At 60.0% G+C, this 27832-nt stretch overlaps 3 protein-coding genes across 3 annotated transcripts; 2 read left to right on the top strand and 1 right to left on the bottom strand.

Moving 5' to 3' along the window:
• Positions 1 to 15: 15 nt before the first annotated feature.
• PTSG_03509 (uncharacterized protein) lies at positions 16 to 10092 on the top strand. Its single transcript, XM_004995186.1, has 4 exons — positions 16 to 8268; positions 8652 to 8773; positions 8914 to 9113; positions 9368 to 10092. Exons 1-4 carry the CDS (start codon positions 132 to 134, stop codon positions 10011 to 10013), a joined length of 9105 nt encoding a protein of 3034 aa, XP_004995243.1. The 5' UTR covers positions 16 to 131; the 3' UTR covers positions 10014 to 10092.
• Positions 10093 to 10167: 75 nt separating this feature from the next.
• PTSG_03508 (NAD+ dependent glutamate dehydrogenase) lies at positions 10168 to 16950 on the bottom strand. The gene is made up of 13 exons (XM_004995185.1): positions 16767 to 16950; positions 16297 to 16389; positions 15783 to 15970; positions 15382 to 15555; positions 15012 to 15174; positions 14662 to 14795; positions 14397 to 14469; positions 13614 to 14091; positions 12816 to 13404; positions 11891 to 12556; positions 11607 to 11668; positions 11158 to 11411; positions 10168 to 10893 (listed from the first exon to the last, which is right to left on the bottom strand). Exons 1-13 carry the CDS (start codon positions 16860 to 16862, stop codon positions 10705 to 10707), a joined length of 3159 nt encoding a protein of 1052 aa, XP_004995242.1. The 5' UTR covers positions 16863 to 16950; the 3' UTR covers positions 10168 to 10704.
• Positions 16951 to 17532: 582 nt separating this feature from the next.
• On the top strand, positions 17533 to 27832 carry PTSG_03507 (uncharacterized protein). The gene is made up of 3 exons (XM_004995184.1): positions 17533 to 17778; positions 18237 to 20552; positions 20751 to 27832. Exons 1-3 carry the CDS (start codon positions 17541 to 17543, stop codon positions 27818 to 27820), a joined length of 9624 nt encoding a protein of 3207 aa, XP_004995241.1. The 5' UTR covers positions 17533 to 17540; the 3' UTR covers positions 27821 to 27832.

Here is a 27832-nt window from a genome sequence, read left to right as displayed (position 1 = left end):
TGTGCTTCGCGACCTCGCCAACCTCTACACCCACAACCAACCGAACACAACAGCCAACCACCCAAACACCCAAACACCCAAACACGCAATCTACCCACCCAGCGCCTCCCTGCGCTTCAAGCCCTCACTCAATGGCCTGCTCCTTAACAGGAGCAAGAAGCGGCAGCGATGAACGGCGAACAGCTGTGGTGCTGGTGGCCGTGGTGCCTGCTGGTGGGTTTGTCACAGTTGCAGCAGGCTACGTTGTAGGCTCCCTCCTGCTCTTCCTGGCCATCCTCCCAGCATCACCAATCGCAAGCGCAGCTTCTGCCGCAGCACAATGCGCAGGCAGGCCTGCCTTCTCCCCGTGTACATGGAGATCGTGCGTGCGCGGCCTGTGCATGCCGGATGACACCTGCGCCCCTGTTGGGCCCGCCCCAGTGAACGATCTCTGCCACACCGCGTCGGCCGGCTTCGGCTTCTGCTCTTCAACAGCCATCTGCGTCACCAGCGACTATGAATCAACACTGCAATACCTCCCTGCCACGCTGCACACAACCTGGCCTCGCCAAGACCTGCTCTCCATCCAGGAGCTGCTCTCCTCGGCCACACACTCTCCGCAACCGCCTTCAGCAGCGGCACCATGCACACCCGGGGCCTCCTCCTCGACCTCCACGGGACCAAAAGAGGATCGCTTCGCCGCCTTGAAGCGGCGCAAGAGGCTCCCAATGGCGGTGACGAACCCATCAGTCTTTGTTCCCGGAAATCGCCTCACCCTTCGACCCACCACCATCATCATCTCAGACCCCGACGCCCTCTTTCCTTCGTCTTCGTCTTCGTTTCCGTCCTCTTCGTCTTCGTCTTCATCACTTTCGTCTGCTTCTTCTTCCACCACCGTGTCGCTGGCAATCGGCGACGTTCCCTTGGCTTACGTTGGACAGCGCCAGCGCCATCAGCTCGCAAGCACCCTTGCCAAGCTTCCACCTTCCAGCTCTGCCAATGCCAAGAATGAAAGCAATAGCAACACCGCGCAGGTGCAACTCGTGGACCCTGCCGTGCGCATCCTTCAGACGTCGCAAGATCATGTCCGCCTGGCATTCAGCCTCGTCGTTGCGCCCGCGCTCCTCGCACTCACAAACAGCACCTCGCTGCCCGCCGTGGTCCTATGCGATCCTACGTCCGACACAACGTGCCTGCGAGCAACATGTGCGCCAGCATTCCAATTGCCACGCGCACGTCCCGTATCATCATCATCTCGGCGCGTGGACTGCTCGCTCACGGTGCAAAGCGGCGCGCCCCCATGCACACCACATGCTATTGTCGGCACGGCCACGACAACCGCCTTTACGCCGTTTTCTGCGCACTGGGCGCTTCACCTCCCGTCTCCGTCGTACACAGCCACCACCACCACCACGTCGACCAGCCCCACAGCATCACCTCGTATTGCTGGTGTGCATCTCAACGTCACCGTGGACGTGACACCGCTACAGCTCTGGTGCGCGCAGTCTCAGGACATCCGGGCTGCCCTCCTCCATCCAGAAGCGGTACTTGGATCCACCGCCAGCGCCACTGCACCGCACCCATCTGTTGTTGCCGTGACGCAACGCAAACTAGAAGCAGGAGGAGGCAGAGGCAGCATAACTGTTCGCCTCAATCTGTCACGTACAGGCGTATTGGCCCTCACTGGAGGTGGCGCTGTCCTCGTGCGTGTGCACGCATCAGCTGGCTGTTGGGGCGCGTCACCTGTTGTTGCCCAGGCAGCGTCCGCCTTTCGCGCCTTCTTTGGTGTTGCTGCATGGACAGACTTGACGCCGCAGCAACGCAGGCGCCGTGTCATGAGCGACCTCCCTCCCCCTCTGCAAAATATCACAGGCACAACAGACGCTGACGTGTGCTCGCACACCGCAACCGCCATGCTGTCATCTGCAACACCAGCTGTTACCCTGTACCTCCACCTTGAGCGGTGGCGGTCACATCAACAACGTGTGCAGTTCGTCACCATTGACACCAACGTGTCATCCCTTTCCCCCGCAACACCACCATCGCCGCTCTCCATCGCTCATGTGACCCTTCTCGATATCCTGTCTCATGAAGCAGCAGCAGCACCCAGACCAAATGCTGGTTCAGCTTCACCAACACTGGTACAGCTTGGCGGCGCAGCAGCGCGTTCCGCTCCGCTGTTTGTCGCACGCCAACAGACTCAGCCACTGGTTCCACTGCACTTTCACGCGCATGTGCTGGGGTCACCATACGTCCAGTCCATCAGCAGCATCACGGGGAGCAGCGATCCACCCATCCTTCTCGCTGTGCGAGTTCACATCTGGAGCGAGGCAGACGGTGCATCGTGTTTTGTTGCCTTTGATCATGTGCAGTCGCAGTGGCACATTATCCTCTCCAACAGCACAAACAGAGATGATGCTGCTCCTGCTGTTCACGATGATGATGCTGCTGCTGTTGATGCTGATGCTGATGATGATGATGATGATGATGATGATGATGATAATGATGATGATGATGAAGCTGTTGGTGATGACGATGATGATGACGATGACTCGTCGCTGCCAATCCTGAGGCGTCATCTCGACACTGCCGGTGCTGCAGCGATTCCGCTCTCCTGTGCCATCACAGCATGCCGCGACACCAGCGCGCATGTGGCGTCGGCCCCACCATGCAACACGACTTACACAGACGAAACGCAGTCGTGTTTGCAGTTGCGCATTCCAGTCGGGTTCGGGGGCACCATCAACGCCACCATCCGTGTGCGCAACTCATCCACTGTCGCTGCATCTGTGTTGCAAGGTGACCTGGCACGAGCCGCCGTCACCGTACGCGTTGTCCAGCCCGTGCACGTCGCCATCCGCACACCCTCACCCAGCCCTCTCAATGCCACCGGTGGTGGCATGGACGCTGCAAGCAACCACACCACTGGGACAGCAGCAGCAGTCGCAGCAGCACACCCGCTACTGCTTGAGACGTTGGATTTTCAGCAAATGGTGTGGCCGGTGATCCCCGTGTGGGTGGAAGCCACTTTTCCGCAGCTCAGCAGCAGCCACCACAGGAGCAACAACAACAACAACAACAGCAGCAGCAGCAACGACAGCAGCAACGACAGCAGCAAAGATGACAGCAACAGCAACGACGGCAGCAAAGACACTGACACAGAGAGCTTCCGTGCAGTACCCTGTGATATCACGGAAGACGTGTTGCCGTTATTGCGCATATTTCCAGCAACCAGCGCCACCATCACGATGCAAACAGGGGCCGATGCGGTGCTAGCACTCAATGACTCTTTCCTGCAGCACTCGGGAACGCCTGAGGTGCAGGTGACATTGCCCTCCGCACCGAATGATTCCCAATCACAGTCACTTGCCGCTCTGCATCTGCAACTACGCCCATCCCAGCCCCAAGTACCAAGTACAATCACTGCCGTTGCCTTTCCAGCACTGGGCACGACGCAAGCCGCACTTCGCGCCTGCTTGCTTCCGGGAGCATCGTCATCCAACGGTGAATGCCCCCTCGAGGACAATCAGCAGCAGCAACAGCAGCCGCGAACAGCCGCGCTGGCCACCATCGCAGCCGGCCTTACGACGGCAACATCAACGCTCGTGCCTCGCATGCAGTATGTTGTGTTTGTGGTGGCGCGTGTCGGTGCTGAGCCGGCGCGCTTGCTGCCGTCTCATCGTCTTCGCTTGACCTTGACTGTGTCCGACGCAGTGGAGCCCATGCCCCATTTGGTGCTGGCACCCTCCACGTCCAGCGTGGGTCTTCCGCTTGCCGTCGCCATCGCCCCTGAGGCTTCACCACAACCACCACCACCACCACCACCTGCAGATGTTGGTGCCACCGTCCGCGCGCGCTTGCTCGTGCACTTGACCAGCACCACCAGCGATCCCGCGCAGACACTGCTGCTGACAGCTCGCACCATCTATGTACAAACAGCAAGCGCAGACAGCAGCAGCAGCAGCAGCAGCAGCGGTGCCGCCAATTTCACAACACCGACGACCACCCCCATCAACACAAATGCAACCGCATCCACACAAGCAGCCACACCAACGCCTCCGTTGCGTCAGCACTTGACACTCGAGTCATCCGCGCGCACAATCGGAGTTGCACCACCTGCGCTGGCACGAGACGTTGTGCGGGTGGAAGAGGAGACGTGCTTGTTTGCAAACGCCACGCTTCCCAACATCAACTCCGTCATTATCACCGCAGTAAACGGCGCTTGCGCTGATGCAGTGCACGTTGAGCTTGAGGGCAGTGGTGCAAACGGCGAGGGTTTGGACACGACCGACAACCCCCAGCAATTCCCCTCCGTCATGGACCACGTCGCCTCATCCACAGCCGCGAGGACCATCACGCCAACAACGGTTGCCCGCGTTTCTGCGATGCTGCCGTGTGCAGGCGACATCACCATGACATTTGAGCTGCACACAGCTGAAGGCGTGCATACGGCTTCCGCTCGTCTTGACAGCGTGTACACGCAAGTCGTGCCGCACTTGTCAGTGTCCTGGGCATTGCCCTTGCCACCACACATCCCGCTCAGCCAGCTGAACCCTCCTCTCGCTCAGCAACAGCAGCAGCAGCAGCAGCAGCAGCAGCAGCCATTGTTTCAGTGGCCTGTGGTTGCAGTTCCTTCTTCACAACCGCAGGCATCCCCGGACATGCGGTTACGACCAGTGCTCTTGCGTGTGGTCGCGTGCGTCGTTGCCGCAAGCAACACCAGCGCCAATGACGATTGCTTGCTTGCGGGCAATTGTGACCCACAACAGCAAGGGTGCGTTGCGCTGCCCATGTCCAACTTGGATGTGTCCGTTGCATCCAGCGTTCTCTCCATCACGTCCACGCCGCTCTCGCAGGATACTGCAACGACAGCACCCGGCACCGCCTCTGTTCCTGCATCGACGCCATCGCCCCAGTCAACATTACCTGACGCGCTCCTCCTCACCCACACTGGTGGCTCATTTCAGCAGCAACAGTCAGTTGTGATCAGTGTTCGCATGACAGGCGCAAGCTCGTCCGCTGTTGTCGCTGATGTGCAGGTCGTTCCTGAGCCATCCACCATTGCAGGACCAACGACACTTGTGCACCTGCAGCCTCACTTGGGTGACACTACACTTGCCTTTGTCGCTGACGTTGGAGAGCCAAAGCCGCTTCCTCTGCCCTTGGCGACGGCTATGTTCTCGGACGGCACGCACATCACTGCCAGCATCCGCGCCCTGCAGCCCGCACTTGGGCTGGCGCTGCGCCCATACAGGGCAGAGGATCAGATGTACTTGCTGGTCTCAAGCGACACGCAAACGGCAGCCCTGCGCTTGCCGCCGCCAATCTCTGCACACTTGTACCCGATCATCACCATTGCTGTTGTCGCTGCGAACGAGATGGTGTCGCCCACACCGCCCAGTGCTGTTGGCACGTTTGCCCGCCTGCCACTTGCCGTATTTGCACCCCATCGCCTCTTTCGTCCCACGTGGCTTCTCCCATCCACCTCCATTCCCTTGTCCCCTGGAACAACTGCAGCTGAAGAAATGAACGGCAGCGGTGACGGCACTGATGTGCCTGCTGGCGGCGGTGGGGGCGGGGGCAATCTCGGTCCCTGGCCTGCATCTGCCGCCGTCTTGTCGTCTTCAACAACACCGCCCCCAGCAGCAACCACAACAGCAACGACAACAGCAACGACAGCGCCACCACCGACAACAACAGCACCAGTACCACCACCACCGCCACCGTCGACGTTAGGCATGGTGTTGGCGTTTGAACAGCCAAGCCTGAGTGCGGCTGTCGGCGCAGTGTACTCGGCTTCCGTAGCCTTCGACCCAGCGTCACTTCAACTTGTTGAAGTGTTTGTACCACCTGGCAGCATGCAACCCGTACGCCATACGTGGTGGTGCGATGCGACGGGTGGTGAGGCTGAGGGCATACCGCTCATATATCGGTCAAGGAACATGACACAGTGCAACGCAGCTGGGCGAGTGGAAGCCGTGCTCGTGCTTGCTGCTGCCCCTCGCGCGGGGCTGGTTCGGGTTCTGGGACTTGCATTCGCCAGTGCTGAACAGCCACAACCATCACCATCAGAATTCACTGCAGTCTCCGCGCATGTATCTGTGGACATTGTGCGCTCACAACCACTGGATTCAGACAACAATACCAGCAGCAGCATGAGTGCGTCTGCCTTATTTCGACAGGACCTCGTGTCGACTTCGCTGCCAATTCGACTGGTGTCGTCCTCAGCTGCGAATCCACAGCAACAAACCCACCACCAGCAGCCGCATCAACGACAAAGGCGTGCAGTATCGCAAGCTGGCGACAGCGGGCAAACAATGACACGGTGCGTGCTGGACGTGAACGAGCACACCGGTAGCAACAGTAGTAGCAGCAGCAGCACAACCAGCACCACGGGCTCTGGTCGCAGCTGTCGGCGTGACGGTGCAGATGTTGCAGCGTTTCTTTGCTGGCACTTCCATCCATCGTTTTTTGCTGGCATGTGCGGGTTACGGCTACCGCTGGTGCAGGGGCGAACCGAGGCCCCATCACTGGCCGTGGTCGCTGATGTGACAGACGCCATCACACAAGACCGCCCGCTCATCGTGGGCGCTGAGCTCATTGCGCTCGCGCCACAGGCATCATCACGGCGCAGGCGTGCTCTGCCAGCTGTTGAGCACAGCTGTGGACGCGGAATGTACACGCACGCGCTGGTCATAACGACGACGCTGTCGATTGACACCGCCGCGAGCGCTGGTGATGGCGTGGCTGTCTTTGCCGTGCTGTCAACCTCAGAAACGTACGCTGCCATGTTGACTGCGTCCACCGTGAGCGGGTTTGTCACCTTCACCCGATCAGGGATCGTTGCACGCGCGCGTGCTGTGTCTTTGGCGTCAGCGTCGCTGGTGCAGACACGGGCGCAGTTGCAGCACTTTGCTGTGTGCGTGCGCCTGCGGACGGACACTGCTCCCTTACCGCTGAGCACGGCAGCGTTTGCTGTCATCGACGATGCACTTGAGGACAGAGTAACGTGGGCGAGCGTCCCACTCGGTGAACGCGGGGACGAACGAGTCCAGCTCCCCACCCGGTCTTCTGCTGTGGGTGTGCAAGTTGTGCCACCAGAGCAGCTGCTGCCGTTGGCTGCAGGCACCCTCGCGCCCGCTTTCCTGCGCTCGTTCAGCACGCGTGACAGCACGACGGGCCCGTCGATTGCACGTCACACGTCTTCGCTGGTTGTGCAGCGCATTGACACGACGTTGCTGCTGCAGAACGCGTCAACGTCAACTGTGAATCCGTTTTCTGTTGGGCAGCCGTATGTTGTCTTATCTCCAAACACGGCCCTCACCGCAACGCCAGAGCTTGCTGCCTCTTCTGCTGTCGCTGCTACAATCCGTGCATTTGGCATGTGGGCGAAGGTGACTGTTCCAGTAGTGCAAAGCACCCAAGTCCCAGCTATGCCTTCATATTCAGCCCGCATTCTTCCTGTCCTTGGGGGCATGGCCACAGCGTCGAGCGGGGCGTTACAGCTGGCGCTGTTCGGTGGATCTTGCACCTCCTTGAACCGCTCGCGTTGGGATACGGCTGCGCGGCTCACGCTGGACGTCGAAACAAAGCGGGTTGTGTTTCACGAGGCAGTGCGCATTCATGACGGCCGCACCCCAGCCGTTGGAGCAAGCCTGTTTGATGCTATCTTGCAAGACACGTCAGCCCCAACACGTCACGTCTCACAGACGCTCGTCTTTCATCTGGCGTCTGCGCCACATGTGGGAACGCTGTGGTTTCACATTGCCGTCACCATTGGCCCAGACTTTGGAGCTGGGCTGTGGCTGGATGGGTACCGCGTTGCACATGCGCCTTCCTTATTGTCGGGCGTTTGCGCACACCCCCTGCTTCCGCCGCTGCACAACGTCGGTGGCAGCCTGTGTGGTGCATCGCCACCACCAGCAGTGCCAGCTCCACCACACGTGCCAGCAGCAACAGCACCGCACTTGCTTGTTGCCTCTGCAGAGACGCTGCGCGTGTATGGTGATGAGACCGGGTCTGATGGTGCCCCGGGCTCAGACACATCGGGGCCACGCCTCGCTTGGTGTGGGGCTTGCGGCCAACGCAACTGGACGTCGTTTCAGCGAGTGCCTCTGACCTTACAGCTGGCGCGTGAGCGTGCTGGGAACATGTCGTGCGACGCCCTCGACGCTGTTGCTGAACTGGTGCTGTTGAGCATCAGCAACAGCACCAGCGTTCCCGTGCACAGCCTTGCACTGACGAATCTCACGTGCAGCCACGTCGCCAACAATGTGTCGCTGTCCACTGGTACGGCTCAAGGCATGTGCTTGGGTGGGCGCAAGTCTGTGAGTGAGTGAGTGAGTGAGTGAGTGAGTGGGTGGGTGAGAGAGAGTGCGTGTGTGTGTGTGTGTGTGTGTGTGTGTGTGTGTGAGTGAGTGAGTGAGTGTGTCCAGTGCTCGTGTGTAGATGAGAGCATGTGCTCGTAAATGTGCGCGTGCATAATTTTCGCCCGCATGTATGATAGATAACCAGAAAAAAAAAGCGCGCCATGTCTGTCATCATTACTGTTCTTTGTGTTTTGTTTGTGGTATCTTTGTGGTGTGCTGTGATCTTGGAACGGATGCCTGCATGTACTTGCGCTGTGGCTAATAATTTGTCTCTTTGTATGTTCTTGTGCGTGCGCGCTACAGTGTTGTACGTTGTACTCGAGGCCTCTGAGGACCCGCAGGAGAGAGGAAACATGACATCGCCCTCCATCAGCGCGATCTCGAATTTACCGGATGGACTGTGTTTGGCGCTGAGCCTTCATCAGGTGCGTGCCAACCCAACACGTTGACTAGCATTCATTCCTGTCACGTGTCACGCCCTTTCGAGTGTGTGGTAGTCGAGAATGCCCCTCATCATCCATGATGCTGTGTCGTATTGTGTCGCGCCTTCCTGCCACAACACCAGGCATCGACTGTGAGGTGTGCTGGCTTCGCAGGACCCACGAGACCACTGCACTTTTCGTCCACGACATCAACGATGACTGCGTCATCCAGATCCACGGCATTCCCAAGCTCCGCAGGGGAGACCACTTTTACTTGGGTGACCTTGGTGCTGATTCTGGCACTGATCATTGCACTGATTGTGGCCATTATACTTCTGGCAAGGTGTGTTTGTATGTATGTGTGTGGGTGTGTGTGGGTGTGTGTGTGTGTCGGGTGTCCGTGCGCGGATATGTGTGGTTGTGTGTGGGTGTGCGGATATGTGTGGTTGTGTGTGTGGTGACTACGCGCGCAGCCGGTTTTGTGAGTGAGTACCATGAGCGAGGGAGTGTGTGGGTGTGTGCTGGAACATAATCGTTTCTCACGGACACGTACACGCCACCCATGGCCCATCAAACTCGTTCACGTCGATGGTGCAGGCGAAAGAAGCGGGAGGTGTTGATTGTGCCCAGTGACATGGGATGGACCAAGTCTGACCCGGCCTTCCTGCACCAATCCCACTTCTCAGCGTCGTCGCCGCCCTCACACAGCCACCATTATCGTCGCTACACCACCACCCATGACCATAACAGTGGCACCCTCGCCTTGTCCCCGTCTCTGCACCCCCAGCAGTCGGCCACAAGCACAAGCCATGTGGTGCTGACACGCCCTGACGGCTCCACTGTGGCCCTTGTAGCCAGTCCCGTGCTGCTGCGCGAGGCACCGAACAAGAACAGGGTGGGCAGTGCCTTGGTTGGCAGTGGCGAAGCTGTCGATGATGGGTTCGACAATACGCCACCCGCCCTCGTTGCGTTTGGGGATCCAAAACTTGGTTCGTTCATCGGTGTGAGCGTGGACAGTGCACAGCGCCGCCGCCACCGAAGCAAGCTCCTTCCATACGAACACGACGTCAACGGTGGTGATAACAGCAGTGAACACGCGAGCTTTGAGCTGTTACCTGGCACGCCGGATGACCGTCAACATGCTCGCAATCACCGTCCGCTCCACCATCCACAACGCCGACAACGCCAGCCACATAGTCAGCGGCAAAGTGCTCATCCTCGTTATGCTTCAACCCATTTCTAGATTTGTGACGTTATTCCTTTCGCATGCATGCGCCCCCTTTGATTGTTCAAAATAATAATAATGAAAAAAAAATAACCCAGTCAGTCTTGCCAGTTGTAGCGGAAACACACGTCACGCACCACCACAGGTGCGCCGCCTTACACTTGGATGTACAGTTGTTTTGTATTCGCGGTCAGACCTTGAACTCAATGCGTGGTTGTAAGCATGCATGTCGTTTTTTGAAGCGAACCTTGCCGAAGCGTTTCACTTTTTTTTTTTTTTTTTGGCTTGTTGTTCGTTTCCTTGGGTCGTGCCAGGCACGAAGCCACGCATGACACGCAGAGGAGGGGAAGCAGACACACAAAGGCAACACGAACAGACAGCGAGCAGCGACGGTGTTCATGGCAAGGCGCAAACAACGACCTTGATGGCGGCAAACAAAAAGCATGCATGATCTAGGAAGCGAACAGACACGGGCAAGCACGAGGGCAGACAGGCACAGACAGACACAAACAAGCATGGGACGAAGAGCCAATGGTTTGCTTGCGTGGCCTTGCCTCATGCCAGGACGCACGAACAACACCACAAGCCCTCTTTCTCCCAACACAGCACGAACACGAAAAGAGTCGTCACACGAAGAAACAACGCCACACCGCAGACGCACAGGCAGGCAGACAGAGAGAGACATGGAGCGAGCGAGCGAGAGAAAGACTCAGGCAGACAGCTCCTGCACGTATTCGAAGAAGGCAAGGTCGGACGCAAGCAGACCCTGCGAGTAGACAAAGCGGCTGGAGAGGTACGAGGCAAAGAGCGTCTTCAGGTACACGGCCGGCAGGCGGGACGTGAGCACGTCCAGTGGACGGAACTCTTGAAGCGTCTTGGGAATCGCCCGCTTCAGAATCTGTGGTTCCGAGTGCCGGGAATAGAGGGGGAGCGAGATGGATTTAAGCAGATGTTGCGGTGCGGCAACGAGGGACAGTGTGAGCGAGAGTGGAGGTTTGGATGGGCTGTGAAAGTAGCAGGCAACACGGGTTTCGGCTGCACGACGGCAACAACAACAACAACAACAACGACAACTTAAACAACAACAACGACAACTTAAACAACAACGACAACGACAACAACAACAACAACAACAACACGGAAATGTGCAGGCAGCCCTTACGTTGGTCTTGAGTGTCTGGTTTGTCCATATGCGCTCGCTGGCGAGAATGGCGTCACGCAGGTGCACAATCTTGTTGCTGAGCAGATCGCTGATGATGGACATGGGCTCGTTGGTGGCCTTGTGGTGCTCCCACATGCACTTGAACTCAAGCTTGGCGTTGTTGTTGATGATGCCCTGCACCTCCTTGACATACGTCTGGTACAGCTCTGGCACAACATCGCCAGCAATTGCCATGTGCTCCACAAACTCCTCATCTGAGAATGGCAAAGAGCAATGGGAAAGCGAAGACAAGAGAGGGGAGAGCGGAGAGAGGAGAAGAGGCAAGGGAAAGGAAGCAAGAAGAACGGTGAGCAATAGCAGAGCGGCGGGGCTGGCTGGTGTCCGTTCCACGGAAAAGCATTCGAGTGATGGGGACAAAACCGATTTCCAAAGTCAAAGCGCGCGCGTACCTGTGAGGCAGAGGGCGGCAAGCACCTCGAGGCTGGAGGACGTCACGCCACCCTTGTTGGCGCTGCACCCAGGGACATTGGATGGGTGGATTTGTGTGGGTGCGTGTGCGAGGGAACGAGAAAAGCGTCAACGTGAGCGTTCGCGTGTGTGCTGAGAAGAGAACACAAGAGAAAAATAATTCAGGCGTGGGGTTGGGTTGCTGCGCATCATTGCAAAGCGTGTTGCAAGCACAACCACACACACACACACACACACACACACACACACACACACACACACGCACCTTGCGTCCTTGATGAGGATGACACCTGCCTCCTCAATCTTGAGGCGCGCCTCCTGCGTGAAGAACAGGTTGGCGCCCTCAACAATGTACTTGACACGCAGGCGACCGTCGTTGTCGTACAGGAACGCCTTGTAGTTCTCCGTGCTGACAGCCGCAGGGCGGCCACCACAGGGCACGAAAAAGTCCACGTGCACCATGGGGTTGAGGTGGAACACGTTGCGGAAGTCAAGGCCGCTCGGCACGGTGGAACCGTCCGGCAGCGGGCAGTCTGACTCCTCCACGTTGACAAAGAAGCCCTGCGGCGAGAACTTGTCCTTGTTGAAGTTGCTGACCATGATGCGGCGCGTGGCGAGCGAGGTGAGCTCCTCCTTGTCCAGGCCCTCCGGGTCGTAGGCAACGCCGCTGCCGTCGACGATGGCCACCGTCTTCTCCAGGCCCATCTTGATCTCGTTGGAGCCAAGGTCACCATCGGGCCCGCCAGTCTGCATCTTGGTGCACTTCTTTGGGTCGAGGCCAAGCTGCTCCTGGATGCCCTCCACGTACGCGCGCACGGAGTTTGTGGTCATGCCATACGTGTCGTGCGGAATGCCGCCGAGAGACGTGCCCTTGCCCGTGGTAAACGCCTTCCAGTACTTGTACCCGCGCTTGCGGGCGTGAAGGCTCGCCCTGCATACGCGAGAACAAGCGAACATAACAGTTGTGTGTGTGTGTGTGTGTGTTTTGTGGGCATGAAGTTGTGAGGACAAGAACAGTCGAGGAACGCGAATGCAAAGGAACAACACACGTGCAAGCACACGCACCCACCCACACATCATCGTCACCTTCACCACCACTATCATCATCATCATCATCATCATCATCATCATCATCATCATCATCATCACCCACACATTACACACCACCACGACCGTGTTCAGAAACGCACCAGTCCATAAAGTCAGCTGTGCCCTCGTCTGGGCCGAGGAAGAGAAGCTCCTCCTTGCCGTAGTGGTCGATCATGTACTGCTCGTCGGGGATCATGCAGTCGAGTACGGCGTCGACAAACTTGCGGAAGGCAACCTGGCCCTTGTCCTGGTACTTCCAGCCCAGCAGGATGACGCCCTTGGATCCGCCCTCGGGAATGTCCTTGTTTTTGCGCTGCTGCGTGCTCGCCAGGTTGAAGCACTCGTCAAAGAGCGCAGAGACGTTGTTGTTGTACGCCTGCGGGTAGCGGGAACGCACCAGGCGAATGCCACCACGCGCAACGTCGCGGAAGCGCACGTGGAACCCTCGGAACTCGGCGCCCACAATCATAAAGACGCCAAAGGGGCGCTCTGTGAAGGCGTTGGAGGAGAGGATGGACGGCTCCAGGCGGAAGGAAATGGCGCGCTTGGAGGGCTTGTAGTAGTTGGTCTTGAGGATGGACGTGTTGAAGGTGACAAAGGCCTCAAACACGGTGCGCTCGCCCTCTGTCTTGCACGACTCGCGCACGAGCTGCAGCAGGCGCTCCTTGCCGCTCTCACGCTCCATCGTGCCTGCAAGCAAGGGAGGAAACGAGGCAGGACAAAGGCAGGAACGAAGGGCGAGGAATGAACAAGGTGAGAAAGTGATGAGCCTTTCTTGGGACGACAGATGCACGCACACGATGTCAAACATCACACAAACAGACAATCGAATCACACCAGCGCACAAGACAGACAGCTGAGCACGACACGCAGGCAGGGGCACCAGGAGAACAACGGACCGCCAGTCTCGGGGTTGGACGAGCTGATGACGCGGGAGCGACGGTGCATGAAGCTTGGCATGTGGCGCGCAGCAAAGTCGTCGTACAGCACGGAGATGAGCTGCTTGTTGGTGATGACGGCATCCACGATGAAGCCCTCGTTGAAGGCGTGCATACGGAAGGCGGCGCGAAGGCGGGAGAGCGCAGCCAGCGCTTCGGACGACTGCAGGGCAAGGGCAACCTCGCGGTGGTCCCGTTCGCCGCGGTTGAGGAAGTGGAAGGCAAACTTGGCGGCGCAGTAAGCGTACGTCGTCTCCTGCACGCTGAGCTTGCCGCTGGTGAGCAGCGGGGTGAAGCTGTGCTTGGGCAGGACAAAGTGCAGGGAGGCGTCCTGCTCCATGTGGGCCATGCGGGAGACGAGCTTGGAGGAGGGCTCGACCGTCGACCCGTCCGGCTGCCGAATCACGCTCAGCGGGTTCAGGTAGAAGGCAAACACAATCTGCCAGCGTCAACGCGTGCGCGCGTAAGCGTGTGTGTGTGTGTGAGTGTGTGTGAGTGTGTGTGTGTGTATTTGTGTGTGTGCGCGCGCGGGTGAGTGAGAGAGTGCGTGAGTGTGAAAGACGAGTGTGTGAGCTTGAGTGTGTGGATTGGGAGAAAAAAGCATGCATGATACGCATAGGGAGGGGCGCGGAACCGTCAAATCAGACCGGTACAGAGCCACAATGCCAAACAAACGGCACACACATGCTTATGTGTATGTTCTCACACGCTCAGCACACAAGCAAGCATGCACACGCGACGTACGATGCCGTTGCTGAACATCTCGACGTATTTGGTGTGAGCAAACATGTAGTAGTGGCGGTACACGGCAGGCATACTAGAACACAAAGCAGGTGGCGACGGTGATCGGACAGTCTCAAGATGAGTCATTGAATGGCAAAAGCACCGAGAAATAGCACGACCGTGTGAGCGTACATGTGCATGTACATGTGTGTGTGTGTGTGTGAGTGCTCGTGTGTGCATGTGTAAATTTGCATTCACCACAAGTGTTCCTGTGTGTGAGACTCACCCGACGAAGAAGCTGTGGGTGTCGCCAATGAAGTGGGAGACGAGGAGCAGGGTTGCCTTGTGACCCTCGTCCTCAAAGTCCTGGAAGAACTGGAACACGGGCTCCCCCGTCTCCACGGTCTTGCGCACAACCTCCTGCAGGGGAGATGGAACATGCATGCAAGCAAGCAACAGCCGTGGTGAGTCGGGTTGTTGCAAAGGAATGAAGAAATAAGCTGCACCAGTAGACGAAGACCAACCACACACACACATGCACACACACGCACACATATGCACACACACATGCACACACACACAAGCACACGCACACACACACACGTGCACGAATGGGCGTGATGAGCGCGGACGTACTTGGTAGGCGGCTTTGGTCTTGGCGTCGACATCGGAGAGGAAGCCCTTGTCTGCAAGCTCCTCAATGCGCGTCTCGTCGTCTGCGGGCTTTGGGTTGACAAACTCGCACGCCTGCAGCAGGTACAGGCGAAGGTGGGCGCCGCCAGCCTCCTCCACAGCAGCCCTAACACGCACGAGGGAGACGAAGAAGCAAAGGAGTGGAGAGGGCGAGAGAAACAAAACCAATACAAGGGGTGCATCCATCAGTTGTGGTGGTGAGCAAGAAGTCACGAGGTTTAACTGTGAACAATCCGCTGTGGCAAACAACACCGGTCAGTGATGATACGGGTGCATGCATGCAAGCTCGCACGTTGCAGCCGTGTTCTCTTACTTGGATCGGAACGCCTGTAGGCGGAAAGGGCGGTTGGCGAGGATGGTGGAGCCTGGGGTTGGGGAGCCTGGGGAGTGGGGCTGCGCCGTGGACAGGGAGCGCACGAGGGTGCGGCGGGCCTGTGTTTGCACATCAGCATGCTCGTCCTCATCGTTGTGGAAACGAGAAAAGAACCTGCGCCACATCGTTGGTGTGTGTATTTGTATGTATGAGTGAGTGAGTGAGTGAGTCCAGTGAGTGAGTGAGTGAGTGAGTAGGAGTGAGTATGTATGTTAACATGAGTGTGTGAACGGGCATGTGTGCGTATTGCAACGTGTATGAGGGTGTTCAGTCGAAAAACAGTGGCAGTTTGTGCGCGCGCGCATTTCTCGACAGGGCATTTCTCGACAGGGCAAGCGTACGTCTGCTCAATGTAGTTCTCAACGCGGTGCACGGGCGTGGACTGCGCGGGGCCGAGGCTGTAGCGCATCATGCCGCTGTCCTTTCCGGAGACAGAGGATGGCACGACATACAGGGCAGAGGTCTCCGTCTCGTGCCGGATTTCCATGTCAAAGGTGCTGCCAGAGGCGGCCTGTCCGGCAAGCTCAGCCTGAAAGAAAACAACAACAACAACAACAACAACAGCCGAGGCAGCGATCGAGTGAGTGAGTGAGTGAGTGAGTGAAGGGGTCGGGGGAAGCCTCGTGGCAACCACGCATACACACGCCGCAAGAGGCAAGACACAAGCGATCTCTCTCTCTCTCTCTGTGCGTCTGTGTCTGTGTCTGCGTCTGTGGATCACACACACACACACACGCACACACACACACACACACGCACGCATAACACATAAACGAGATTGCACTGTGCGTCTCGAACATGTGACATCACATCTCTCCTTGCCCCCGTTGGGATCACCGGGGCTGGTGGACATACCGCAAGGGACTCGACATGCTTGAGGATGTCCTCGGCGCTGACAATCTCAAAGTAGCGGGCTGGAAGACCAATCTCGGACATCCAAAAGTGGACCTGATCAGGCACATGCGTGGAGACGATGCATGCATGCGCGCAATCGGACAGCCGCACGTGCGGGTGAGTGACGTGACAGCGTGAATTGAGCGACAGCGTGCAGTGGACACATCATCATGGGCTGGCGTTGGCCTCAAAGAGAAGAGGCAGGGAGGGGGAGGTAAAAGCTCCGTGCCACTCACAAGCACAAGTGCTGACATGCACACATACACATGCACACATGCAGACAAAGGGCCCACGAGCACACACACACACACACACACACACACACACACACACACACACACACACACACACACACACACACACACACAAGAGCATGCACATGCACACATGCACATGCACACATGCACACAAACACACACACATAAACGCACCAGCTCCTTGACTTTGTCTGGGTTGAGAAAGTCCAGGGCTCGGCCGGCCTTGCTGGCAAGCAGCTCCAGCACTTGTTGCTCTGTGGCAGCAGACATCGTGGAGGGTGGTCAGGTGATGACGGATGGATGGATGTTGATGGTGGGGATCTGAGCGAACACGAGCCAGCCAGTCGCGGGGAAAATGGCTGATGCGATTGCTGCTGTCAGCTGTGGGGGTTTCTTGCGATTGCGACATCTGCACTGCTGAGTGGTACGGGCCCAAGCATCAGCTGTCAACTTTCTGCACAAGAAAAAAAATGTTGTGCCCGTTTCATCAGTGAATGATTCCATGCACGGTTATGGCTTCGCCACAATCAGCAAAGGAAAAAAAAAATCCCTGGAAAGGAAGGAGCGCCACCCCAAACAACACGACAGCAAGACAAAGGCTTGTCTCCGCCCACCCATCGCCATCGCCATCGCCGACAAAGGAGAGAGGACGCACAAGCAAAGCCAAAGCGGGCGGAGCGAAGAGAGAGCAGGACAGACAGAGAGCTGGCAACAGGGCATCAATCACACCCTCTATCGACACGCCCTTCTCGCAGCCAGCCACAGGGTTTTTGCTTTTTGCTTTTTGCCTGCAGGCACTGAAGAGGACAAACAACACACGACACAGCTCCACCAAGACAGCAGCAGCCGAAGCAGCCGAAGCAGCCGAAGCAGCCAAAGCAGCGAGCGAAGCAGCGAGAGAACGAGCGGCAGGTGCACAAGCACGCAACGACAGGGCCACCAGCAATTATGCGCGAGCACCGGGGTTGCTCGCTGCATGGACATGGATCCCGACCCTTATCAGACCAATGCACGCCAACACAACGACGATCGCGCACACCCACGATGCCAACGGTAACACGGGTTAGGCCAATGACACACGAATGGCAGGCACGTGCCTGCAGGCATCGGCGGGCACTCACACCAACCTTCACGGCATTCATCTTCATCTTCATCCTCGCCGCATGCAACCTGGCCTCCACACCAGGTCAGCTGTCGTGTGCACAGTGTGATTGTGCAGGGGTGATGGTGTTTGTGCTTGTGTTTGTGTATGTTTGTGTGTGTGTGTGTGTGCGCGCACGCGTGATTGTGTGGCTGGAGCAATTGTTGTGGCTGTGCGTCGTCGCATGTGGGCCAATGATGCATTGAGCGGGGGGTGTCTCCTCATTGACTTGGCTTGCTGGCCAATTTTGATTCAGCCACAACACTCACGCACATACGTGTCCTGTACGCCTCACAATACACCCCCGCCACACACACAAACAACACATAACACACACACAACACACACACACACACACACACACTCACACACACACACACACACACACACACACACACACGAAACCCACACACACACACTCACACACACACGAAACACAACCCACAACCCCCCCCCCCTCCCCAAACACACACATACACTCACAACACACTGCACGCTAATAGTGGCGCTTGGGTACGAGTGCAGCCAGTGCCCGGATGGCCGGTTCGTGAGCCAGGAGGCTTGCGCCGCTGCCCTTCAATCCAACGAGACAACCATCGTCGTGGACGCAACCAGCAGCACGGCAACCATCACCGGCAACTGGGCCATTGTCGCTTCACCACAGCCGTCAAGTCCAGAGCCGCCATCAAACTTCCTTGGCGCCTTCTACTACAGCGACGATGATATGGGCAAAGGCACAAAAGTCATCACCATGGTCGTCAGCGTCTTTGCCCCAGGCACTTACAGCGTGGCTCTCCTGCACCCGCTCAGCATCGTCGCTGCTTCTCGCGTGCCCGTCAGAATCACCTCCGACGCAAGCACAGAGACGACCCTCGTCTACGTCGACCAGCGCGAGCAGACAAGCGCAAACTTCACAGACGGCGTCGGTGGAACACTCCTCTCTGCCAGCTTGAGGGCCACGTCCTACATCAACGTCACCGTCTCCACAGAGCGCACGCACCTGGACAACGACAACTTCTTCGGCAGCTTTGTCTTTGTCGACGGCGTCTTCATCCAGGCAGCTACCGTGGACGCAGACTGCTCCCCGTGCAGCACCATCTGCTCCACCACCCAGTTTGTGGCCGCGCCCTGCACCTCAAGCTCCGACCGCGTCTGCAGCAACATCACAGACTGCAGCCTTGACATGGGCTTGTACCAGAAGGTGCCGCCAACCCTCACCTCAGATGCCGCGTGCGCAAACGTGTCCCAGTGTGATCCGGGCTTCTTCGTCAGCAAGGAGGCTACCCGCACCACTGACATCGACTGTGAACCCGTCACAGCGTGCAACACCACAAACACATACGAAGCCGTTGTCGCCACCCCAACTTCCAACACCATGTGCAGACCTTACTGCCACGCCTGTGCGCCAAACTCGGAAACACGCTACCCTTGTGATGACACTGGCGCCTCCGGTGCGCTGCTTGCCAACGCCCTCACGCAGACGCTCGCATCCCAGGACAACACGCCGCCGCTGCCAGAGCTGGCCAACACCGCAAGCGCCACCTTCGACATCACTGGTCCCTGGGTTACCATCACCCAGAACAACGTGCAGTACCTCAGCGACAACAACGACAACAAGGGCTTGGTAGAGCTGCGCATCAACGTCACCGTGCGCCCTGGCCTCTACAAGGTCTCCTTCTCGTACGCAGCCATGTCTGTCACGGCATCCACCCGCGTGCCTGTTTCCTTCACCCACGCCACAGGTAACTTCTCCACCCGCGTGGACCAGTCCACCATCGACCCATCCGGCTTCCACACCCTCGGCACCTTCTACATCGACGACGCCGGTGCCTCCTTCCTCATCGAGAACAGGGACAGCTCAAACCTTGGCATCGACTTTGGCAGCGCAGTCACCTTTCGCGAGCTTCGCCTTGATGCCGCCAAGCTGCCCATCATCTGCCAGCCGTGCACCCAGCCGCCCACCTGCGGCGAAGGCCAGTTCATCGGGCCAGAATGCGTGTGTACGGCCTTCTCGTCCTGCTCTAGCGCCCAGTACGAGGTTGCCGCACCAACCCTGACCACAGACCGCCAGTGCGCAAACCTCACGACGTGCGCATCGGGCGAGTACGAGCACACACCTCCAACACCAACTTCAGACAGAGACTGTCGGCCAGTCTTGCCGGGCTGCCACGACCTCACCATACAGACAATGGCACCAACACCAACCTCGGACCGCCAGTGCGAGAGTTTGTGTGCCCAGTGCCCAGATGGCTCCTATCGTACCCAGCAGTGTGAGCTCTACATTGCCGCAGATGCCATCAATGCAACCACAACGCTGGACATTGACAGCACCCACATCACGGCTGTGGGACCGTGGGTGCGCGTCAACGAACAGGCGGGTGACTTTGCCTCCTACCTCACCGACAATGACGAGAACAAGGGCGACGTGTACCTCAACGCATCCGCTATGCTCGACCCTGGCGTGTATGACGTTGAAATCGCCTACAAGGCACAGACAAACGCAGCAACCAACGTCCCCATAACCATCACCACACCTTTTCGCACCATCAGCCTGGAAATCGACCAGCGCACCATCCCCTCCTCAGGCTGGTACACCCTCAGCACCATCACTGCAGATGCGCTCGTTCCCATCACGTTCCTCATCGAGAACAGGGACACGCACATCAACACGGAAAACTTCTTCGGCAACGAAGTCACATTCGCAGCCCTCCGCTTCGTCGCAAGGCACAAGCAACGCACGTGCTCCCCTTGCTCTGAGTGCAAGCCTGGCTTCCTCGTCGATCAGGAGTGCACACCCACATCCGACACAACCTGTAGAGGTGAGAGCCGCACGAGCTTGCATGCGAACACGCACATGCAAACACATGCACACACATGCATGTACAACTCATGAAGAGATGGGAATGTTCGAGTTTTCATTGCTAAATCATGTTCCAAGTACACCTGTCGATGTTACAACTCCTTGCGTCATTACATTCTCATCACATGCTAACGCTCACACACACAATTATTCACAGTCGGATACAACGCATCGGCTCTTGTCCACGTGAGCACAAGCATCGGCGCCTTCCACGTCACCGTAGACAATGGCATCATTCCAACAAGCCCAGAAAATCACACAGATGTGCACAGCAAACTCACAGGAACGCTCCGATATGGCTTCCCAGCGGGCCTGGCGCCTGGCGGGAGCACGTCTGTTTCTGTTGAGCTTGACCAGGGCGAGGGCGCTGGCGCGATGGCTGCGTCGCTGTCTGCATCGCTGGGGTACTCGCGCGGGCGCGCTGGAGCGAGCAGCGTTGAGGCGCAGCTGCTGACCGGGGAGGTGTGGCCGGACTCGCGGAGGGTGTACGTTGCGGTGCAGGTGCGGGATGCGCGCGGGAGCACGCGGACGAGCAGCACGACGGTGCATGTGCGGCTTGTTGGCGGGGCGACGCTGCAGCAGGAGGTTGACACGAGCATGCCGAGTGGAACGTGCAGCACGGACAGCGGGACGGGCGCGTGCATTGCGTCTGTGGATGTGCCTGAGGCGTGGGTGACTGACGCTGCGGCGGTTGATGCGAGCCAGAACGGCGGCGGGGACGACGGCAGCGGCGCGCTGAATGTGAGCGTGGAGTATGCGCTGACGGCTGGGTTCCAGGACGCGGGGCGCGTGTCTGAGGTGCTGCTGGTGCGGCCCGAGAGCGCGTTTGACCCGAGCGGAAGCAACGGCTTGCTGATTGCGCGGGTGCCGCAGGCATCACTGAAGAGCGGCGACGAGTTTGAGGTGTCGCTCAGTGTGCAGGCGGAGCGTGCGATCAACACGTTCCGCACGAGCCTGTTTGTTGGGCCCGAGCTTGAGCTTGTGCGGTTTGAGGTTGACGAGGATGTGTGGACGGGCCAGTACGGCGTGACGGCTGATGGGCGGAACGCGACTGGGAGCTACATTCTGAGGGACCCGAAGACAGCGTCGCAGGATGCACAAACGGAGGAGCAGGCGGTTGCGACGGTTGTGGTGCGGGTACGGGACGGCGCGGGGACGAGCGCTGCAGTGCAGCCGCTTGTGTCTGTGCGGGCTGTGTACCTGAGCGACATTGACCGGCGGCCGCTGCTTGTTGGCGGCGGAGCGGAGCCTGCAACTGTGATTGTGCGGCGAGGCGGGGCTTACGGGTCTACCGACGGGCTTGCGCGTGACGGCAACGGATTTGTTGTTGTGGAGCCTGAGCGAGTGGTTGGGCTTGTTGCGAGCGCGGCGCGCGCTGAGCTTGTGAACACGGCTGTGCTGAGCGGGAGCGAGGAGACGTCTGCGCTCTCTGTGCGTGCTGTGAGCAGCTGGCGGCCTGGGCAGTTTGCAGTTGTGTCTGCGGGGAGCCCTGGGCTGGCGTGCATGAGCCTGAACACGAGCGTGTTGCTGGCGGATGCTGACTGCGGGCGCGTGCGCGTGACGGGCGCCGAGAGCGGCGGGTCGCCGTCTGTGGGCGTGAGCGTTGAGTATGGCGGGCAGTCCGCGCGGGTGTGGGTGCGCGTGTGGTACCCTGAGGAGCCGGTGCAGGTAGTGCTTGACCGGGACGTTGTGCGGCGGGTGGCGCGGTGGCAGCGCGACGCTGGGCACGATGCGTCTGACGGGTGCGTGTCGCTGGGGACAAGCCAGTTCCAGCGGGCGCGCGTGAGCGTTGTTGGGCGGTTCCGGAGCGGGGACGCTGTGAGCGCAGCGCTGAGCCTGGGCGGGCTGCTGGGGCAGTCGCAGCTTGCGGTTGTGAACCAGAGCGTGGCACGGGTTGACCCTGTTGTGTCTGGGCACGTGCAGGGCGTTGGCGCTGGGCAGACGGTGGTGCGCGTATTGAGCGCCGCGGTGAGCGGGTCCCGCGTTATCGGCGAGGCGATGCTTGAGGCGCAGGACAGCTACGTTGGGATTGTTGGGCTGGACGTTGTTGTTGCGAGCGCGGTGCGCGTGAGCGGCGGCATGAGCGAGCTTGGCAATGACCCTGGGTCGAGCGCGGAGGCGACTGTTGTGGTTGAGCGGGACGTGCTTGACTTTGAGGGCCAGCGGGCGTCTGTGTTTGTGAGCGCTGTGTTTGAGGACCTGACGCGGATGGAGCTTGGGGTTGGACGGGAGGTTCGGCTGCGGACGCTTGCGCCGGGGACGGTGCGGGTTGTCGGCAACGGGGCTGAGCCCGGGGTGATTGTTGTGCCTGGGCGCGCGGTGGATGGAAGCGGGGAGTTGATTGAAGCGATTTGGCAGGGCGGCAACGCGAACGCGGAGTGCGGCGTGCTTGAGGTTGTGCGCGGGCGCGGGTATGTGAGCGTTGCACTGCCACCTGCTGATGCAGCGCGGGCGACGGTGTCTGCGAGCCGGCTGACGTTTGCGGGGGACGCGGCTGAGACTGCTGGCGTTGCGACGAGCGCGGAGCTGACGGTTGAGCTGGAGTACCCTGACCGTGTTGTGACGGCGACGCAGGACAACCGGACGCTGATTGACCTGAGCGGGGCGATGGGCCTGGTTTCGCTTGAGGAAGGCGGAAGCACGGGGCTGCGGCTTGTGGCCAACGCGAGCAAGGCCGGGGAGCTTGGCGCCGGGTCTGTTGCGGTGATCCGGGTGAGCTTCATGCACGAGAACGTGAGCGCGACTGTGTCTGTGACGGTTGTTGCGGGCGTTGGTGTGCGGGCGGACGCGAACCCGTACCCTGCGTACAGCGGGTCGAGCGGGGTGTCTGTTCGGACGCTGCACCGGCTTGCTGGGACGACGCCGGCGGTGTACGAGGCGCTTGTGGTGCGGGCGTATCTTGCGCTGAGCAACGGACAGGAGATTGAGGTGTCGACGGCGGGCGCGCTTGCTGTGCGACAGGAGTCGGCTCAGCTGTTTGAGGGCGGGGCGCTTGTGTCGGACGTGAGCGGACAGGCTGTTGTTGACATCTCGCGCGTGACGGGCAGCGGCAGCGGCACCGCACAGAACCACGTGAGCGTGGGGACGAGCAGTGCTGGGCGCGCTGTGCTGAACGGTACGAACACAAGCGGATCGCTTGTTGTGCAGCTGCGGCTGGAGTACGCGAGCAGCGTGACATCTGCGTCGCAGGACCTTGTGGTGAATGTGACGCGGGAAGCTGCGGTTGTGGCTGCGCTGGAGGGCGTTAGTGTTGCAGCTGGGAGCACGCTGCGCGGGAGCGTTGGCGCGGAGACGACGGTGGACATGCGAGCTGTGCTTGACAGCGGGCGTGTGCTGCCGACGCTGTTCTCTGGGGGCCAGGCGCTGTATCCCGGGCTTGTTGTGTTTTCGAGCAGCGACCTGAGCGGCGCGAGCATCGGAGCGCGGAGCGGGGTAGTTCGCCTGGAAGGCAACGCGGCAGATGTTGTGACGCTGACGGCGACTGTTGACGATGGGCGCAGCGGCGGGAGTGCGGTGCGCGGGACGGTTGGTGTTGCGTGCAACCTTGATCCTGAGGTTGGGGATGCGGACATTGGGTCTGCGAGCGGGGTTGCCGTGGGCCCACTGAGGGTGGGCGAGACGGTGACGGTTCCCGTGCGCGTGAACACTGGCGGCGCAGCGCTTGGGGCGTACGAGCTTGCGGTGATGTTTGATACGACGGTGCTTGAGTTTGTGTCTGCGACGGCGAGTGTGAACGGGCTGTTTGACCGGAACGCGCAGACGGCGGGGCGAGTTGAGTTTGGCGGGACAGTGTCTGGGGACAGTGTGTCTGGCAGCGCGCTTGAGGTTGCTGAGCTTGAGTTCCGTGTTGTGGGTGCCGGGTCGAGCGTGCTGAGTGGGACTGTTGTGACGCTGAGCCAGCCTGATGTGAGCGGGACGGCGATTGGCAGCGGGACTGAGCGTGCGTTTATTGCTGGCCGCGTACCGTTTGAGGCGACGAGCACGCGCCGCCGCCGTAGCAGCAGCAGCGGCAGCGGCAGCGGCAGCGGGAAGCAGGGCGCTTTGCTTGGGGCAACTGCGGTTGACGAGGCCGTTGAAGCGCACGCGGAAGCGCGGCGACGGATGCGCCGCAACACGGGGGCACCTCAGCGGGGCGACACGAACGGCGACGGCGTGTTTGGCGTGAGCGATGTGCGGTTTGTGCTGACGTACCTTGTTGAGAAGGAGCTCAAGTTTGTGTCTGCGCGTGGGCAGGCTGTGCTTGCGCTGCATGCGAGCAAGCCGTACACGTACGATGAGCTTGACGCGGACCTGAACACGGAGCGGAACGAGGACGATGCGGCGTTCCTGAACCGGGTCAACTTTGGGCTGCTGCGGTTTGTGACGGGTGTTGGTGTGCAGGCTGTGAGCAGCGGCACGGCGTGTGAGCTTGAGGTGAGCGCTGTGCTCCTGGATAAGGGGGACGGCGCAGCGTCTGGCGCTGATACGCGGGTGTACTTTGACCTTGAGGGCGGCAGCGTGCCTGCTGGCTTGACAAGCGGGGAGAGCAGCCTTGGGCTTGAGCTGAGCACGAGCGCGTCTGTGTTCAGTGAGGGCCGGTTTGTGACGCTGAGCAAAGGGTCTGGCACGCTGAGCGGAGCGATTGTTGAGGCTGAGCTTGTGAATGCGAGCGTGGGGCTGTGGCGCGTGAGCGTGCCTGTATCGACGGTTCGCACGGACATTGGGCTGAGCGTGATCCAGGTGACGCGCGACACGCCGGAAGCGCTGTTTGTGTTTATGGGCGGACGGACGCAGGGCTCCAAGGCGTACACGGGCCAGGTGAGTGTTACGCTTGGCGCGTTTGGCGGGGACGATGTGGCTGTGAAGACACCTGTGCCACAAGGGTACAACCCGCTGCAGACGTTTGACAACACGGTTGACAGCGTGAGCTGCAAGCTTGCGAGTGGACTGTGTGCTGTGGTTCCGTGTCCTGGCGGGCAGGTGCTGGATGGCGTTTGCACGCTGTCGAACAACACGTATTGCCGGGACTATGCGATTGCCGCGGGCAGCGCTGTGATAGTCGGGGACGTTGTTCCCCAGGGCAGCGGCGCGTTTGCGGTTGTGGGCGACGGCGCGGGTGCGGGCGGCAACGCTACGATGCCGACGACGAGCGAGGACGAATGGCTGGCAAGCGTTGGCCAGAGTGGCGGGGTTGTGCTTTCGCTGGACAGCCCTGTGACGAGTGGCGACACGGACGCGAGCGGGACGTTTCGATATGGCTTCCCAGCGGGCCTGGCGCCTGGCGGGAGCACGTCTGTTTCTGTTGAGCTTGACCAGGGCGAGGGCGCTGGCGCGATGGCTGCGTCGCTGTCTGCATCGCTGGGGTACTCGCGCGGGCGCGCTGGAGCGAGCAGCGTTGAGGCGCAGCTGCTGACCGGGGAGGTGTGGCCGGACTCGCGGAGGGTGTACGTTGCGGTGCAGGTGCGGGATGCGCGCGGGAGCACGCGGACGAGCAGCACGACGGTGCATGTGCGGCTTGTTGGCGGGGCGACGCTGCAGCAGGAGGTTGACACGAGCATGCCGAGTGGAACGTGCAGCACGGACAGCGGGACGGGCGCGTGCATTGCGTCTGTGGATGTGCCTGAGGCGTGGGTGACTGACGCTGCGGCGGTTGATGCGAGCCAGAACGGCGGCGGGGACGACGGCAGCGGCGCGCTGAATGTGAGCGTGGAGTATGCGCTGACGGCTGGGTTCCAGGACGCGGGGCGCGTGTCTGAGGTGCTGCTGGTGCGGCCCGAGAGCGCGTTTGACCCGAGCGGAAGCAACGGCTTGCTGATTGCGCGGGTGCCGCAGGCATCACTGAAGAGCGGCGACGAGTTTGAGGTGTCACTCAGTGTGCAGGCGGAGCGTGCGATCAACACGTTCCGCACGAGCCTGTTTGTTGGGCCCGAGCTTGAGCTTGTGCGGTTTGAGGTTGACGAGGATGTGTGGACGGGCCAGTACGGCGTGACGGCTGATGGGCGGAACGCGACTGGGAGCTACATTCTGAGGGACCCGAAGACAGCGTCGCAGGATGCACAAACGGAGGAGCAGGCGGTTGCGACGGTTGTGGTGCGGGTACGGGACGGCGCGGGGACGAGCGCTGCAGTGCAGCCGCTTGTGTCTGTGCGGGCTGTGTACCTGAGCGACATTGACCGGCGGCCGCTGCTTGTTGGCGGCGGAGCGGAGCCTGCAACTGTGATTGTGCGGCGAGGCGGGGCTTACGGGTCTACCGACGGGCTTGCGCGTGACGGCAACGGATTTGTTGTTGTGGAGCCTGAGCGAGTGGTTGGGCTTGTTGCGAGCGCGGCGCGCGCTGAGCTTGTGAACACGGCTGTGCTGAGCGGGAGCGAGGAGACGTCTGCGCTCTCTGTGCGTGCTGTGAGCAGCTGGCGGCCTGGGCAGTTTGCAGTTGTGTCTGCGGGGAGCCCTGGGCTGGCGTGCATGAGCCTGAACACGAGCGTGTTGCTGGCGGATGCTGACTGCGGGCGCGTGCGCGTGACGGGCGCCGAGAGCGGCGGGTCGCCGTCTGTGGGCGTGAGCGTTGAGTATGGCGGGCAGTCCGCGCGGGTGTGGGTGCGCGTGTGGTACCCTGAGGAGCCGGTGCAGGTAGTGCTTGACCGGGACGTTGTGCGGCGGGTGGCGCGGTGGCAGCGCGACGCTGGGCACGATGCGTCTGACGGGTGCGTGTCGCTGGGGACAAGCCAGTTCCAGCGGGCGCGCGTGAGCGTTGTTGGGCGGTTCCGGAGCGGGGACGCTGTGAGCGCAGCGCTGAGCCTGGGCGGGCTGCTGGGGCAGTCGCAGCTTGCGGTTGTGAACCAGAGCGTGGCACGGGTTGACCCTGTTGTGTCTGGGCACGTGCAGGGCGTTGGCGCTGGGCAGACGGTGGTGCGCGTATTGAGCGCCGCGGTGAGCGGGTCCCGCGTTATCGGCGAGGCGATGCTTGAGGCGCAGGACAGCTACGTTGGGATTGTTGGGCTGGACGTTGTTGTTGCGAGCGCGGTGCGCGTGAGCGGCGGCATGAGCGAGCTTGGCAATGACCCTGGGTCGAGCGCGGAGGCGACTGTTGTGGTTGAGCGGGACGTGCTTGACTTTGAGGGCCAGCGGGCGTCTGTGTTTGTGAGCGCTGTGTTTGAGGACCTGACGCGGATGGAGCTTGGGGTTGGACGGGAGGTTCGGCTGCGGACGCTTGCGCGCGGGGACGGTGCGGGTTGTCGGCAACGGGGCTGAGCCCGGGGTGAT

The sequence above is a fragment of the Salpingoeca rosetta genome (genome assembly GCF_000188695.1).
Source record: "Salpingoeca rosetta unplaced genomic scaffold supercont1.8, whole genome shotgun sequence".
NCBI lineage: Eukaryota > Choanoflagellata > Craspedida > Salpingoecidae > Salpingoeca > Salpingoeca rosetta.
Note: the sequence above shows the minus strand (reverse complement) of the source record. Positions and strands in the feature narration are given on the sequence as shown.

What these genes read in the sequence shown, in the direction of transcription:
- PTSG_03509 (XM_004995186.1), top strand. Translation starts at nt 132, where the DNA reads ATGGCCTGCTCCTTAACAGGAGCAAGAAGCGGCAGCGATGAACGGCGA. An exon ending in TGGCGCTGAGCCTTCATCAG is followed by an intron (nt 8,774 to 8,913) that starts GTGCGTGCCAAC and finishes CCACAACACCAG; the next exon opens with GCATCGACTGTGAGGTGTGC. An exon ending in GCCATTATACTTCTGGCAAG is followed by an intron (nt 9,114 to 9,367) that starts GTGTGTTTGTAT and finishes TCGATGGTGCAG; the next exon opens with GCGAAAGAAGCGGGAGGTGT.
- PTSG_03508 (XM_004995185.1), bottom strand. Translation starts at nt 16,862, where the DNA reads ATGTCTGCTGCCACAGAGCAACAAGTGCTGGAGCTGCTTGCCAGCAAG. An exon ending in AGCATGTCGAGTCCCTTGCG is followed by an intron (nt 15,971 to 16,296) that starts GTATGTCCACCA and finishes GTTTTCTTTCAG; the next exon opens with GCTGAGCTTGCCGGACAGGC. An exon ending in ATCCTCATCAAGGACGCAAG is followed by an intron (nt 11,669 to 11,890) that starts GTGCGTGTGTGT and finishes CCCTGGGTGCAG; the next exon opens with CGCCAACAAGGGTGGCGTGA.
- PTSG_03507 (XM_004995184.1), top strand. Translation starts at nt 17,541, where the DNA reads ATGCGCGAGCACCGGGGTTGCTCGCTGCATGGACATGGATCCCGACCC. An exon ending in CAACCTGGCCTCCACACCAG is followed by an intron (nt 17,779 to 18,236) that starts GTCAGCTGTCGT and finishes GCACGCTAATAG; the next exon opens with TGGCGCTTGGGTACGAGTGC. An exon ending in ATCCGACACAACCTGTAGAG is followed by an intron (nt 20,553 to 20,750) that starts GTGAGAGCCGCA and finishes AATTATTCACAG; the next exon opens with TCGGATACAACGCATCGGCT.